The 17927-nt window shown below is 38.1% G+C and overlaps 1 protein-coding gene across 5 annotated transcripts in view; it reads right to left on the reverse strand.

Annotated features, from left to right (window-relative positions):
- Nucleotides 1-17927, reverse strand: part of DPYD (dihydropyrimidine dehydrogenase) — a 368218-nt gene that overhangs the window by 128476 nt on the left and 221815 nt on the right. For all 5 annotated transcript variants that reach the window (XM_072867679.1, XM_072867677.1, XM_072867676.1 and 2 more), the window contains one exon: nt 15870-16034. In XM_072867679.1, coding sequence (XP_072723780.1) covers nt 15870-16034 — 165 coding nt within the window. The remainder of the gene's footprint in view (nt 1-15869; nt 16035-17927) is intronic.

Below are 17927 nucleotides of genomic sequence, written 5' to 3' on the forward strand. Positions count from 1 at the left end.
GCACACTGAATAACTTTGTCAGAGTTCCCTAACTCCTGCATTCAGTCAGCTAGCAGTTCCCCCAGACAAATCTGTCTCTTTGCATCCCTGAGAAGTCCATCCTATCTCTTCCCTTGTTCCATCACCCCCAGGGCTTCTTTTAATTCACTTCCTTGGATTTGAAGGCTCAAGAAAACTAGCAGTATTGGTGCCAGTAGAGGAGAAAAACGTAGCTCAGAGAGGAGGGAGAAAAAACCTTCCCTTTTACACTTTAGAGCCCTGTGATCGACTTCATCATGTGACATTGCTGGTGCCAAAGCAATGCTTGGGAGGAGTAAGTGATTTTGTCAGCCTGGTTGCATCCTCCACAACTCACCCACTCTCTCTCTGTGCACCATTATCCTCGTAGCGATATGTTGAAAAGCACTGATAATTTACCTGTTTTTGCACAAACAGCTCTTGGGTTAGGCCGTTCTGATAGATGAGGGTATGGTCGTTAAGAAGGTGTGCGGGAACAGGCTATAGGGCTTGTCCTTTCTTCAGGAAACTATCTGAGGGCTTTACATGCCAACTGCATGGGGAAGACCTATCGGTCCCTTAACACTATTCTCTCCTATCTGGTCTAGGTATTGGATTTCACAAAGAGGAGAGCTTCCTCATACTCCAAAACCTGGCTGATTAATAGGACAGGTTCATCTCATGAAAGGAGACAATCTGCAAACGTTCACAGGGATGGAAACACGGGATCTTTTCAATGGCCAGAGCGGGACCAGTGGGATTCATCCCCACCAGAACTTTACTGAGGATCACTTACAAAAAGTTTTTCTGGGTTATTTTCCTGTCAGAAAGCATGGATGAAAGGATGGTAGAAAGCTACAATGCACACAGTAACATAATAATAACTGTTCCATCTATTGATCTTCATTTTTTTCTGATACCTTTGCCTTCCTCCTCCAGACACTCCAGACACAGAGACACAGACGCACTCTTTTGAAGAACACTTAAGTTTCCCTTTCTTTGGGCATCCTCTCCAAATCTGTATAATTGTCTCTGAATGGTCTGATTTCACAACCAATTTACTTTGAGCAGAAGGTTGGACTAGCTCACCTCACCTCCTAAGGTTCCTGCCAACCTGAAGTGTCCTATGAACCCTCCCTGCAAATGTACACATGATCAACAAGTATTCTTGTCTCATTCTCTTCATGATCACTTCATACCCTTGCACCAAGCAGAGAGCCACCTATCTTTAGCAATTCTGACATTAAGCCTATCGAGCCTTCCCCAGGCACAGGAACCTGCTGCAGTCTGGTATTTGTTCAAACCTGTCTTTTATATCTATATTTTGCCTTCTGTTCTCTCATGCAATCTTCAAGCTATCATCTTTGCTTCCTTTTGAGATCTGGTTCATTGTTGTCTCCACTGTCTCTTCCTGTGATCTTGCACGGCCAACGCGTTTACTCTTCTTCATCGTTACCTACCTTCAGATTTTGTTCTCCCCCTCCACCGCCTACTAAAGCAAACAGTCTTCAAGTTCTACTTTTTCTGCCACTACCCGAGCTCGTACAGCTCTGCTTTTTAATAAGACTCAGTTGTTACTGAGAGACAGATCAGACCCACAGCCCTGCAGCAAGGCCATCTCCACAACTACAACGTGCCATCCACCTCCCTCACACACAACACACAAACCTCAAACTGCAACAAAGCCAAATACCAGACACACTCACATACATTCATTGATTCCTACCCAGCTTTCACCTCTCCAAATGAACAAGAACCCTCCTGACCTGTTGGAAGACCACTGTTTCTCGTTAGGCCCACGTTAATGGGAGCCCTAGGCTCATTTAATGATAAACCTGTATCAACAGTAGCATTTCTTATAAAAAATTAATTCTTGTTGCGCTTTTCAAATGATTAGCAATAAATTAGCACTTGATAGCTTCTTGCCAGTAACATACTTTAGGAATTTTTAAAAGGGAAAAGAGAGAAGATAAGAAGGCGAGGCAAGCAAGAAACATGCTTCATGGACTGTAAAAAAAACTTTTTTTAAAAAATAAATATTTTCATTTGAAAAAAATGTTTCATACATAAATATTCCTATAGTGAAAATTATATTAAAATAGTCCTTAGCAAAGAAAGAAACTCTACTTTCTGTCAGGCACAGAACTTTTCAAGAAGTGAAGATGAAAATCCATGTTTTCTCTTGAACTTGATCTCTTCATATAGCCTTCCTATTATCCCCTGGTATCTCCCAGCTGGGCCAAAAATTCATCAAAAACCAGTGCCACTATGTACCGAACTTCATGATGGCAGGTCTTCAGTGCTCCCATCTGAGATATGATCAGAAAATCTCATGAGTGGGTAGCTTTATTTTTTTTATATGGAGACATTGTAATTTACTTAAGTAGCTAGCTGTTATGTCTGATGACCCAAGTAGTTTTTTGGCTACACTCCAGCAGCAAAGAAGATACAAAATTAAGGGCTGGAAGTTGGCAGCTACCTTCTGACTAATCTTTCCTCCTCAACTGCCAGTTCCACCCACCTCTTCATCTTTTAGGGAAGCTTATGAAAAGACGCTGAGAAACTGAAAGAGGCCTTACTATTTTCACTAAATATTTGGATGTTTAATAAAATTGTTACCTAACTTGTTCAGCATACTGCTATGTGATTGGACATCTCAAAATTAAAATGCATTGAACAGTCTATGGGATTATAGTCTCATTCAAATGAAAGCACTGTAAGACCAATTGCCATCTAATGTTAGAGAGATTTTATCAATGACCCAGCAGCGAGTATGTGTGCTCCCAAAAAGATAAACTGAAAATAAATCAGGTGAAATGTGGATGCCTCTGGCAGAATCAAAGGCAGAAGTCCTTCTAGGAGCCAGAGGGGTGCCGATAGTATAGCATTAAGAGAATGCAAATGTGACTTACATCTATTTTTAATGCCCACGCTTTACCTTGAGCAGCGCATACTGCTCACAGGTAAAAATTTGCGGTACCTATAAAATTCACACAACCTCTAGATACTCTCACCTGAGCTGTAGTTAACTTAAATGAAACATTCTGCAAGTGTATTCAGATTTTAATATGGAGGTAGATCTCTCATAAATTGCTAGGTGGCCAAGAATAGCGTGGCTAAGAATAAGTCTATCAGATTCTTACACTGCAAGAAAAGCGCCACAGATTTTTAGAAATGCTATCCTGAAATTTAGGAATAGAGCTTCAATATAATTTTTTTCCAAACCTAAGACCTTACCTAGCTCTTATGTATAGACAGAAACAATCAACATAACTACAATTTTGTAACAAAAATGTTAAACATAAAGATGAATTAAAAGAAAATGAAACTTGAAATAGATTAGGAACCTTGAGCTTAAAAAGTATGAGAAAGATATAAAAATAAACCAGTGAAAAAGCATTCTTCCTGGGAGTTGTGAGACTGAGAGGTGCAGCAGCAGGAAATACGATAGAAAAGTACTCTGTTCGTTTCTTCAAGTTTACATTTACCTTACGTGGCTCATAACAAAGGATGTATTTAGGTCTCCTTGAAAGAAGCCTTTTAAAAAATATTTATTTGGGTTTAAGTGTTCAGAAAATAAGTACTTACTGTCACATTTTTCCTTCAACAATTAAAAGAATACACCATCTCCACTAGATATGCACACAAAGTTTAGACACACAAACAAGTTACTAATTTATGAGTTACCAACAATCGGTATACCTGCAGCAATTGACTGTTTCAGTGCTCTTTCAAACCCCATAAAATACAAGGTAAGTCCAGTTTGCTACATCCAAAATTAAAGAAATTCATATTAACTTGAATTAGCTTGTATTTGCTGCATGTTACAGATATGCGCATGGGTAGTTACCACACTGACACACAGTAATTCGTTATCCCATGGTAATTTGTTGGCACGTCTGTGTTCACATAACAGTATATCAGACTAATACTATATGAAGAGAGAAAGTTTTGCTTATTGGGACCTGCTGGCCATCCTGATTTTGCACGTTTAGCAGTTGCTACTTAACCTTAATAGCAAGCACAGTTCATTAGTTTCAACCACAACATAAAAAAAAAGGAATTAAAATATAAAAGCAGGGTGAATTGAGATCTAGAATATGGAAATCAGATATGAGACAGATATGAGAAGTTTGGTGAAGAAGACTATGTAAAAGTTTATGATTATAGTTCTTAAATTCAATGTGCATAAAAAGTTCAGAAGCTATCAGCAGTGTTGAGGGTGTAGATTAAGATCAGTTCAGAGCCCACTAAGAATTCTACTAATCTACATGTTCCTCTCAGTGGATAAGGAAAAAAACCATCTTGGAACACTTTATTCCCACATTTCGCTCTGAATTTGAGATCTTTCCATAGCCCCCCTCCCCTGAAAGCACAGGAGGCTGGGATATAGTCCAGCTGCTGTCAGTCAGACTGAAGAGCTGGCTCCAATTGTGATAGATTCAAGCATGTGCCGCTGCCTTTCTTGTCTAAGCTAGAACATGTCTGCGTAGAGCCAGCTCTCCTACTATCGACAGAGTTCATGTCAGTAAAGTAAACTCTTTACTTGCTCCTGAACAAAAATAAACTGTTTGATGGTGTAACTGCATCTACACTAGGGTTCTGCCAGGACAGCAGTTAGATGCGATTTTATTTTTAGTATTCCTAGCCTACATAAGTATGTGAGAAAGACTTTTAAATATAGACCTAGCCTTCATATTTTTCTTCATTAGAGCTCTAGCAGAATGCCCAAAATGTAAACCACATCACAGAAATTAAGTGCAGAATATGGGCTACAGGAACAGCATATACTTACTTTTATCAGGTATAAATTTTCTTTCTGATTGTTATTATAATCTACATTACATAAAAGAGAAAAAGCAGAATTATCTAAATCACATACACTCAGTGCCTCCTAAAAGACTAAAATCATATCACAGCCAGTATAAATGAATGTCAAAGCTACTGTACATTTTAAAAGATCAAGTTTTGTAATTTACCCGATTGCATATGACAAACATGAAACGGAAACTGAGGAGAAGTATTTGGGGGATCAATGTTTTGCAGAGGTAATAAGGCTAGCAGAATTTCGTCATTCTTACAAACCTTAGATTTTAATTTTGATGGATCATTGACTGTTAATAATTTTAAAATTTTGCCATTTGGGGGTTTATTTTTTAACATTGCCACAAGGTCGTTTGCTCCCCATCCAATGGCAACTTCTACATCCTAATATCCTAATATTAAAACAATAACTACCCAGAAAAGGGCATTTCCCAGGGAATAATGACTGGCTGGGAGGAGTTGATGGCCCGAGGCACTGCTGAGGGCCATTAACCCTGGCCAGTTATTAATCACCAGGAAATGCCCTGCACCAAGGTTGTTATTGCTATTTTAAGCACAGGTTGGGCGGGGGGATGAAATGGACATCTTAGAGTACGGATTTTTTTAACGCATGATGCAATTTCCTTTGTTGCAGTTTACGGAAGACATTTCTAGAAAGAATGAATGCTCTGCCTGATACCCAGCCGGATTTCACAGATCATTTCGCAGCACTCTATTGTGCACACAGTAACTTACCAAACTGAGAAAACAGTTGGGGATTTTAAGAGCTTTTCTTTTCTCTCTAAATAATAGTCTGCACAGAAAAATAAAAGGAAATTCAAACCTTAATAAGATGAACAAAAATATGCAACTCTTCACGTCACTGTCAGCAGAATTACATTCTAGAAATATCTTTTTAATCACACTGTCTTTATGTTTAGTGCATTTCCTTTGTCGATACTCCTGCTTAATGACCATTCTCATATCTCTTCACAAAAGGAATTTTTAGCAGCAACAGCCAAAGCACATCCTGAACCAGCTTCAGCTGATGCTAGCCATTAAGGAGTTTGTCTTTTCCAATAATCAAGCAGATTGGGTCATTTTCTAGGAGATGGTTGGTGAAGTATTTCAGAAACTGCTTTAATTTTCTCCTAGTTCTTACCCTAAGGCTAAAGTTTTAAAAAACGGTGAAAATTGTTCTTTTCTTGCAGGGATCAATAACTCACTCTCCAAATCAAAAGGATATTCTTACCGTATGTACAAATAGTCCCTCTGCCTTACTGAACTACTTACTATTTGTCAAACCTTAGTTGTGAAAGTAAAACAAACAAAAAAAGTCATGGCACCCGAAGAAAGTACAGATCTGCACTAAACTCGTTTGACAGGTTTCTCAACAAAGCTGTAGTTTCCAAGCGCAAAACATAAAAGATCTCACATTTGTCCTCAAGGTCCTAATTTGTCACCACAAACATGTACATTTGAATCATAGACTGATTGTAAAAATCTCACTGAATTTACCATGTGGTTCTATTTTCAGTTACAAATTGCAGTTTCCAGCAAAAGATATGTGCTTTCTTAAAACAAAATTCCCTCACATTGATGGCCTGAGTGTGTGTTTCCACCTCTTTGCCAGATTAATAACCATATTATTAAAAAATTAATAACAACAAACCCACGAAAATTAATACTGTAGCAGTTGGGACCAATCAGCATGACATGTACTGCATGATCATTTGAACATCCATGAACACACATTGTCTCTGGGTAAATTTTTAGCAGACTTTCTTGTGTTTCTATATGTACGATCATCTCTGGTGACCCTCTGGAAATCCAGCCTTTCAAATCTTAGCAAATTGAAGGCAGCACTTGAATTACAAAACCCTTAGCACATAATTTCAGACTAGTACAAAATACATCTTCATCTCAGCTTGAGTTCAAGTAATGTAGTTACATGCTAATCAGGTTGTCAAAATGTAATACAGGCACAATGGTCCAAAGGTTGAGACAGGACTGGGAGGCAGGAGAGGGTTTCTGACCCTGGGTACAAATCTAACAGCTCTTCTTTGTGCATCGACAATGTAAACCCATAGGAATGGGTTACGTAGCTCAGTACCCCTTCTCCAACATGCACCAGCAGCAGCAGCTCTCTAGGGCTTACAGTAATATTTCCCTAGAAAATTCTCCCAGCATTTAAGAAATCTATGGCACAGGAATTCCCTGAGCCAGAGGTGATGCACTCCATAGCCTTCTCCGAGTAATTTTTCCAGTCGGTTCTTTCTCAACCCGTATGTATGTCTGGCCCCAGCAATGGCCTGTGAGAATGAGCTCCACGGCCACAGTGGCACGTGGCGAAGTGTCTCCAACTGCTCATTTCCACCTATCACCCTTCTGGTTCCAATCCAGCTGCACCCTTGCTGAGACAGAAAAATCTGAACTGCACAGTGTATTCAAAATATGCAAAAAATATGAATGAATATGCTGGCATAATGATGGTTTTTGCTTTGTTGTCTCTTCCTTTCCCAGAAATTCTGTGTTTGATAAGCTTTATTTCAATGCTATTCAGCATTAAGCTGAGATTTTCATGATGCTCTCTACTGTAACCCTAGCATAGTTAGCTTAGAATCAATCATTGTATATATAAATTTAGTGCCGTTTTATCCCATGTGCATACTACATTTATCTTCATTTAGTTTTATCTGGCAGCTCATTGGCCAGTCACTCAGTAATGCAAGATCCTTCACAACCCTTTATAGTCAGCTCTCGTCTTTATCTCCCTACAATACTTACTATTACCAGCGAAGTTTACATTCTTGAAATTCTCTATCTTTTCCAGATTGTTAATAAACATTTTAAATAGCACAGAACACAGCACAGATCCCTAGGGAATTTTACTGGAGCTCTCTATCCACTGTGAAAATTGAGTATTTATTCCTTAACATTGTTTCCTATGTTTAACTAGTTATTTATTCATGTGGGTTTCTTCCCTCTAATCTTATGTCAACTTAATTTCTTTCAAATCCTTCAGTGAGGGACCCTATCAAACACTTTCGAAACCCAAGCTCACTTTATTAGCTGAGTCTCTCTTGATGTCCTCAAGGAACGTTTTTTAAGGCATGGCATACTACACAAGGAGTTTCTTTACTCTTTTTTTTTTCTTTTTACTAATTCTATTTTTTAGAAGAGCTTCTACCAACTTGCATACAAGGATAGAAGATTTAAGGTCTGTAGTTCCCCTGATCTCTCCCAGAAAAGAGGTGTTACATTGACCACGTGTCAGTTCTCTGCTACTTTTCAAGCCTCAAGCAGATCTGCTATAGCCAACACTACTATCGAAAAATGCTGATGATAGTTGAGAATTTTCCTGTATTTTCTGATTTTTTTTTTACTAACACCTCAGCCTCCAGAAGTGAAAATTTACAGTACCATATTTTGTAGCTCAGTCCCATCTCTGTTAATATTTAGGTCATATGAGGCTCGATCGTTTTTTATGCCTTGTGGAAGAGCCTTTCCCAGAAAACTTCCTTCCTTATACGAAAATGTGATCTCAAAGACCCAATACATCAACATTTCCATTACTAGCCTCAGTTTTTGTTCACTTACTCTTGCAAATTGAAACTGCTGTGCCTACAGAAATGGCTGGGCACTTCTGGTGTAAATCCACTGTGTAAATCAGAGTTCCTGTTTAATTCCTCCTTAGACTGCAGAGGAAAATGCATTCTGCGAGCTCATGAAGAGCTGAACCAGGACACCCTCAGGATGGGAGAGAGTGGAAGCTCCCCTGGAATAGGCAGAGGTACAGTGTTAATGTGTCTGCTCTTCTTTCATGTCAGCTCTCTTCTCTCTCTTTTCTAGGAAGCATCTTTCTGTACTGTTTTTTAACCTCCCTTTTCCGTGTGGTGAAGGATGAAGAGAAAAAGGGAAGGTGATCACATGCTCCACGCTCCAAGGCCTCTTCCTTTCTACCCACCACAGTAACAATTGGAAATTGAGGAGTCTTGGCCATTCTTGCACTCCACACTAGGTAGGGACAAGTGGTTTAGTTCCTGGGCAAGGTAACCAGTATGAGTGCCTTCTTCCAACCTCATCCTCCCTCTTCAGCTAGGATTTCCTCTGATGTTAAGGGACTAGGCCTACTGCCAGTTTTCTGTAGTGAAAGGGATCTTTTCCATATGGTGAATTTAACAACTGCTGTGTGGGTTTTTTCACCTCCTACCAAGCATCCATGACGGCTGGCTTTGGGAAGTTTAAGCTGCAGCAATAACAACTTCTGGAGTTTTTTAATGTGATTTGTGGATCTGAAATTCAGATCAGGGAACCCAGGTAGCTGTTCTGTGCTGCTGGGCACTTCCATGATATGGAGTGTTCAAGCTTCTGGGCAGCCCAGCTTGTGGCTCCCCTCCTTGTGCTCCGTCCTTCTCAGTTCATGTGGAAGAGCATCTGGCCTTCCAGCAAGGGTCCTCTGATAGGCCTGAGAACACATGGCATGTACCCTCCCCATTCAGGTCCCCAATACACTGGTTGCTGTTGGTACCAAGTGAGGTCCACATGGGCACAGCCCTACCTGGTTGTTTAGAAATGTTTTATTCCAAGTTTGTAGGTGGTGTGACTTGTCAAGATGTCTGTGACTTATCAGGTGGATGCACACCTCGGTAGGTATTTGGAATATAAAATATTATTTCTTTGTGACAGAAAGGTAAAGCTATCTATACTAGCCCTAGGAAAAGCAGGCGTTTATGGAGAGCAGCTGGCTGACCATTTGATGGTTGTGAAACCATCACTTCTGAACATGACTCCTGCAAAGACAAAGATGAAGGTTCTGCCTTTCACCTCACCTAATTGCCTGTATCACAAATGCTATTCCGAATTCCCAAGTATTTCAAATTTGAAACCCAAATGGTAAAACAAACTATTACCTTTTATAACCTTAATCAAGTCAGTGACTGGTATCTCAAAATGTAAATACTATGTACTCTACACAACATCCCACAGCCCTCTGAACACCCATCAAAAATAAAAGCTATAATAATGCCTGCAAAAATACAGAAATTATTACTAATACATCTTATGAGAAATCCAACTGTAACCTTTTCCTCACAGTAAAGCTGTGAAGTTTATGATTCCTCTATATCTTAAAAAGTTTTCCACCTAATGTCCCTTAATTTTAAGTCTCAAAAGAGATCTACAGCAATTTTAGATATTCTGGTCAATTCCTCTCAGTAACCAGATTACAAGGTCTACTATTAGAGCAGACTTAGAGAGGAAAAAGTTTATATAAATATACAAATCTTTACAGTCTGTAGATGAAACCTGCTATTAAAACCAGAGTTGGTCCTACACTTAAGCTTGATATGTAGGACCCCACTTCAGGGATCACTTCGGCAATCTAATCAAACCTCTTCATGTAAACCATCCAAATAACTACTATTGCTGTTGCAAATCTATTTCTATTCATCATTTAACTTCAGGAAATCTTTTTGAACATTGCGTTTTTCTGCACCAAAAGTTATTTACAGGAGCAAGGCACTCCCTTATCCTGTTCAATTGTATTTTTCTTGCTCTGTAACCCCTCATTTCCTCCTGTCCTCACAGAGTAGAATTAAAACAAATCTGGTTTTGTTACCTAAATTCAAAAACAAAAACCAAAAAACAACAAACACCAAACCCAAACAAAACTGGCTGCCCCATTTCATACCTCTATGGTAGAAAAAACCTGCATAATATAAAAAACTAATTACACCATTCCAGGAGATTTAAAACCATAAAAAAACCCCCAAAAACAATGCTAACAAAGTAGTCAGTTATCATCCTGGGATTCAGTGATCTGTTGTCGTGTGCTCTCTAGCATGGCTACTCCTGACAGGTGTTCCTGGGACATTCTGAACAAAATGTTGAACAAAATTATATCTTTAACAGTTTCAGCCTTGAAAAGCTGCTCTCTGCTGAGTAACTGTCAGAGAGACTGTCAGCAACATTCTGCAAGCAGCAGAACAAACATTAAGATGACAAGAGTTTTCAGCTTAGTTTCGGGGTCCAAGAGTACTTAATGTTTCTAGCAGAAGAGGTTTCTCAATTCAACACGTCACGACACTGATATCTGAATCACAGAATCAGTGTCACAGCTGACAATCTGTGTATGTTCCTTAGAGTCCTACAGCAGGCCAAACTCATTTGTGTTCAGTAAGGAGGCCAAAAAGTTACTTTTAAGACTTTAGTATACTAATATAGCAATATTGAAAAATATTCAATTTGTCATCTTCTTCCAAGATCCCAGTTCTTCCTTGCAGTACAAATTTCTCAGACATTTGCTTGTTTGTGATGGACTTCTGTTGGCCCTGTAGGGAATGACATTTCCCCCGCAATCTATTTTGTTTCATTAAGTGTTCTTTCAAAATCCTTTATCTGTACTGCTGTGACCTCCTGCATGTGCTCAGACACGAACTAATTTGCATATTGAGGTTTTTCATTAATTTGCTTACTTTTTAATTATCTACAGGGCACCAACTACAGCTTTGGGAAGGTGGAGAAAGACTACCGGGCAACTGTGCCCATCACCTTCTTACTGAACCCTCAGTTTATATTTTTCTGTAGAGAAGTGTTTTACCACTTTCAAGCATTGCTCTGCTCAAGCTTGTTCTCCCCAGTGCGGATGCTAAAGACGTTTCAGGGTAATACGAAACCTTAAAATATTTGGCCAACTACTAGGTAGTGAAAATATATAGACATGCTTATGAGACTGGAAGAATAGACATCTGTGTAAGCAGGTGATTTGCCAGCTCAAATGAGAAGGCTGAGCTATGGTAAGCGAAAGGTTTTGATGAGGAACAGCAGCAGTTTGCATGCTTTTTCTGATGAAACAAGCACTACCACCAATATATCCCATGCCCTCACAGTCACCAAAAATGATTCCCACAATTGCCAGCTTCACTGTGCACACAGCTCCTTGTTTTACCAGCACACAAAGTACTTCCATGACCAGTATTCACAGTTCCCAGCAGGGATAATGGCCATATTGCAGCTAATGTCAAATATGTGAATATAAAATTTCAGCAGTAATTTCTCTTCCAAGGTTTTATAATTTCCTTTTCAACTTTCTCAGCCACTTTCTACTGATTAAAGTTTGCAGACTTTTGCTAAAGTAAAAGTGAAATTTTTTTTCCACAGTTTTCATTCATGATCATATCATTAGGTGAGTTCTACTTGGCCAAATTCATATTTCTTAAGTAAACTAATTTCTTGAATATACCATAAAACACCCTTTTTTCAGCCACATTTTGGCGGGAAAGTATGTCAATACACCATATAATCAGGTATCTCCTTGGTAAATAAAATATGAAAGTAGGACATGTTGTGGCCTTAGTGTTAGTTCTTTTGCCCCATTATCTAAAGCACTTCAAATATTGCATGTCCAAATAATGGTCTAGTCTTTTTAACAAGAACTGACAACTTTATTCAACATTTTCCATCTGTGGTGGGTTGACCCCGGTCAGAAGCTAAGTCCCCACCCAGCCACCTGTTCATTCCCCACCTCCAAATCTCCCCTCTGCCATTTCAAACCAGTCTAAGCAGGCCTTAGAAAGGGAGAATTTTCCTATTTCTCATTATGATGTTGAGATAATATTTGTATTACACAGGAACAGCTTTTAATGGCCTTGGCCCAAAATGTCCCTCTACAGCAGAGAGTAAAGAGACAGACTACCAGACTATGATTATGGTTTCAGTAGTCATTCCTCTCTAACAAGTAGTAATTAAATTTAAATCTGAAAATTCTGATTATTGATCTTTTTCTTTCACTTTTTTTCTTGAGTCTTAGATTAGTATAGCACTTTACAAACAACCTTTTTTGGGGGAATGGGGATGCAAAACTTGCCAGTAAGGTGTCAGCTTTATATTAATTCAGATGGGATGTTTTAATATTACACTTAGGAGTATGAAACTAATAAAATAATTGTTTCGTCTTTTCTCACTGTTGAGTTCTCAGTCTCTACTACTAAAGAACAACAAAAAATCCATTTTCTCCTTATTAATTGATATGATAAATCCTGTGGTATCAGATGCTATGTGGGGCCATAAGACAGAAAAATATAAATACTTCATAGACTCTCTTAAAAAACCTCTTGATTAACCATGTAAGGAAGATGTTTGGATATCACAAAGACAGGCCAATATAAATAAGTAAAAAGACAATATCTGGGAAAGTAAAAAGAAGACAACAAATACAAACAGACCAATTTTCTTCTCACTTTCACATCTCTCTGACTGAAAGGATATTTTCTTGCTATATAGGAAAGCAGTGGACACAGCGTTTTTAAAACTGAGTCCTTTGAAAACAATAACAATAAACAATAAAAAAAACAATTAACAATAAACAATGCTGAATAATACCATATGTTTTAAATCATCTCAGTCAAGCTGCTGAAGTAATACCTTACTGAGATGTCTGAAGTAACAGAAGGAAAACAATCCGATTTTTAACTTCAAATCATTTTAACAGAGAAGCACCTGATTTTAAAAAAAAAAAAAAAAAATTCTTGGGCCTGTACTGTGCATACCATCTAATTTCTTTTTGTGTGTGTGTGTTTTCTGAAAAAACAGTAATAGTAGCATTAAATTAACTCAATTTAAAAAAATCCCAAACTGAAACAGCAAAGATTTTGGTGATACTCCACAAGCAAACATACAAAACCTAGATACTTTCTCTTTCTGCTTTCTCCTCTGATTGGACCCTTACAGATATTTAATTCACTGCCAGTGGCAGTGAAGCAAGTTTCTGCTGGTGGCAGCTTTTGCCCTAGTCCACTTGAAGTGGATTCAGGGTTGAAGGGAGAAGCTAAGAGAAGAGAAGAGTGGGAAAGACTGCCAGTCAGAGATAACTGCAAGCTACAAGCAAGAATCAGGAGTCAGAAGAGCCAAGGGATGAGGCCCCACACTACAGGGGGGAAGACAGCACAAGGGTGATGCTAGTTCCTGATCTATACAGGCAACATGTCACAGTTACATGACGTTATCCACTGAGCTGTGCCTGGTGGTCCTCTTTTGCACAACCCCTTGCAAAATTTAGTTTAAATCCTAGGCTTCATTGGAGGACTTTAGCTGCTCTTTTTGCGTTATGGTTTGCTTCTTCCTAATGGCATGAGATAGGATGCTGTTGTGGGATTGTCTTCTACTGAGGTAGCTATTTTGCTCATATCCTTTTCACCTGTAAGATAAATCTTATCTTAAATTACTTGTCTTACATAGCAAAAGTAATTATGTATAATTTTGATTTGTTTTTAATATTTGCTGTAGCAAGGTAAGTTTTTTTACTGTAATCACTTGTGTCCTCATCTCTGTTTGGCTTTCATTTGAGCAGAAAATGTCATTCTTTGCTTGTTAAGTTCACCCAAACAGTTCTCAGAAACTGGTTTTGATTTCAAGAACCCCCCCAAAACACATCAAGTTTAAAAAGCCTTTCTAGAGGAGTGAACAGGAATTGGGGGAAAAAAATTCTGCAAGCTCTAATTATACAGAATATTCAAAATAAGCACCAAGAGATTTCTACGCAGTGAATAAAAATCTGTTTTCAGTTAGCAACAAATTTACCATCATAATTATGACAGTTCTTAGATGAGTTCACGGGCACGTTTTAAAAATCCCTGTGAGCAAAGCCAAGGTCTACTGCTGGTGCTGCTTCTCCCCCGTGCCCACGCAGGCATTAACAACCTCAAAGATGCCACAGCAGCAGCCACAGCCGACGTGCAGGAGCTGAATTCACTTCTCAAAGTAATAACTCACATAGTGAGGGATGATCAGAAGATGCTCACCCCGGGAACTATGGAAGAGTGGGACTTCATCCCACACAAGAAGCTAGGTCTCAGAAAATTCAAATTTTCCTTTTGAAATTGTTGCTAGTACTTTTCCCCACAGAAGAGAACGGTTTGGTCTCAAGCACAGAATGCTGCAATAGATTTTTGGTGAAGACTGCAATGAGAGACCATTCCCACAGCAGAAATGGCCAACAGTCTGCCTGCGTGCAATATCCAGGACTTTGACAAAGGATGTTAAAATCAGAGAATTACAATATTATCTTTCGGTTCACACTTTCACTGTTGTGAAGCCCAGTCACAGCAAATAAAGTGACATGAACCTCAGCAAAGAAACACACAGTCCATCCATAGTGAAGTAGGATATTAAACACGCAGCACTTTACTTTTACTATCAATACAATGTGTTTAAACATTTTTATACTTGCCGATGTGTACATTTAAACACCAGGAATAAGAAAAAAAACCTGATTGTCTTCATGCCATAATATATTCAAGAACGTTAACTTGTTTTGTTCATAGCTGAACCATGGAGGTAATAACTTCAAGACAGAAGATATGTAAGCCCTGGGATTTCTAGCTCTATCCGTTCAAGATAATGATTGAGGTGAATTTTACTTTCCACCTCGTTTTTCTTATTCACTAGAACAGTAGCTGAAAACCATTTATGCCAGCTAGCTGGCATCATTGCTTCCAACTTTGATTATTACCTTCTAGACAGATATTCCCCACAGCCAAGAAGGCTCTAACAAAACTCTATCCTTGCAGTGAAGTTAACTTTAAGTCAGTACTGGTTTTTTTCTCCTAGAGCAGCCAATTGCTTCTAAAAATATTAAAAGTATCTTTCACATTTGGATTAAGAATTAAAAGAACAAAGATTCCTTTTATAATCAAATTCAATTCACAATGAAAATTATTATTATAAGTTACATCTTTAAATATGATCTTAAATACATAATTACTCACAGCAGAACTGACAAGCATCTGCTCTGGGATCAACTCTTTCCCTTGATATTATCTGTTTGAATGTAAACATCAGCCTGACTAAAAAATCATGACCGATCTCTGTTTGTGTAACAGTCATTTCACAGAATTTTCTGTCATAAAGACTATTTGGATAGACTTTTCTGGTTTTTAATAACATATTAATATGCCAATAAAGCAATTGGCATGCTATTTAATAAATATTAAATAGGTGAGTTTTCACAGATCTATAAACTGGAGATTCTAAATAAGTATATTGCATCTTTATGACTGAGTGGTACTTACATGGTTTGGAAAGTCAGCCTTCAGTTCAGCAATACTTTTACACCAATATGCTGCTGTTTTCTCGCTGATCAGTTCAATGTTCAGAAAAGAGCCTTGGCCTGGGCCGTACATAGGACCTGAAGTAATTCCACGCACAATCCTCGGAGAAACATTGGTTACAATATCCTGCAAAACAGTGAAACCCTTCAGATTGACTTTCTAAAGTGAGGCACATATCAATGATGTCTATGACTTCATAGACTTAAACATATCGGATGTTTATAAAATGTACTGTTATTATGAGTAAAAACTACAATTATAGGCCAGTTCTCTAAATTAGCAGATTCTCTACATCAGAGGAGAAAAATGTTTGCTGTGTGTTTGAAATGGTATGATAACTATCAAGAAAATGGCAATATGGGGCACCATACAAACTGCCACACAAAACATCATTTAAATGATGCTTTTGTGTTGGGTAGAAGGCATAAAAGACTTTGTGTAAAAACTTGTGTAGGCCTCAGTCATGTAACAGCATACATGTGAACTATCGTCCCCAAAGATGATCAAAGTCCATGTCCTACGCTAGCAGGTGAAGAGCAAAGAGGTGCTGCCCACCAGCCTCCCCGATGAAAAGTCAGGGTCACAGGACCAGATCACCAGCAAAAGTATGTGTACCAAACTTCACAAATGAAATGATGTGATTAAGAGAGATCAAAATAAAAAAATAAAACCCAAAATACTGAAAATTAAGATCAATATTGTAAAGCACGACTTTTCTGAAGGTCAACATGAGGTTAGCAAACAAATTTGAAACATGCAGTAAACACATAAAATGTTGACTTGTTTAGTAGTCTTAATTAAGCTGCAATGTCACTGTATCTATATTAACAAAGAACTGTAAATTCTGACATTATTTAAAACTAAAGAGAAACATAGATGGCAAAATGTTCCTTTTGCCAATTTCCAATTAAAAATAATTTTGAGTAAAGGTCATTTATTTACAAATGTATCAGAATTATTTGTTTAAGTACCCCTCCTCACCATCTTGTCATTTTTAGTGAGATAACATGAACCTCCATTAGTATATAGCAATTAAGGTCAATTTACATATTTTAATTAAGAATCATCCCATATAAAACAATTAGGGTAATAGGCATACTAACTGGATTTCATAACATTTGGACGTTTTTCCAACTAGATAGACAGGAAACCTTAATTAGCATTAATTAGCACTGATCTGCATATGTTTGATAAGGCATACCCTTGCCACAAAAGATTATTTATTCCTGAATCTGCCAAATGCTGCAGTTACAGAGGATAAAGGGACTTTTCTTCACATTGTATGTAAATTTGAGGTAATCTTCATTTGCTTATAAAGTTGAATTACTTATTATACAGTAAATATGTACTAATATTTTATACTGATAGGTAATTATATGTCCATTTACATAGAAATCACACAAAGTAATCTCCTCAGTTCATCTATTTTCAGGCCTAATAAGTCTGGAACATGGACATCACAATAATCCCTTATTTTCCTACTATAATATTGTTCCTTCATCACAAAAGCTTCATCTCCCTCTAAACAGTTAAGTTATATTTTCAGAAAAAAATAATTCAGAACAGTGTATGAACTTATGCAAATCAAAACCAAACAGTGAAGTACACTCCTCTCACTCCCAAAACAAATTACAAAAATTGCAGTTTGTGCAGAAGAACCATTTACATCAGTTTGCTCCGCATGATCCTCTTGAGCATTTCACTCCTTTTAAATTGCCTCAGAGGAGCTTGTGCTTTGACTTCATCCCAGAAACCTATGCATATATACAGGCCAGTACTATCACATCATCCAGCATGATAAAATATGCAAAGTCAATGACTTAAACGCTGGCAATATGACCTTACTCCTGCAAGCACAGGGTGCACATGGTCATTTGCCAGCAGATACGAGTGAGTTTGACTATGCTGCAGGCAACCATGAGCTTCCTTTTTGCATGCTCCAAACCAGTCAGAAGCTATGTAGCTACAGTAGTATGGCACTAAGCCTGAGCTAACAGCCTGTCTGTTGGTGGGAATTAT

Source organism: Ciconia boyciana, chromosome 7 (assembly GCF_034638445.1).
Source record: "Ciconia boyciana chromosome 7, ASM3463844v1, whole genome shotgun sequence".
Taxonomy (NCBI): domain Eukaryota; kingdom Metazoa; phylum Chordata; class Aves; order Ciconiiformes; family Ciconiidae; genus Ciconia; species Ciconia boyciana.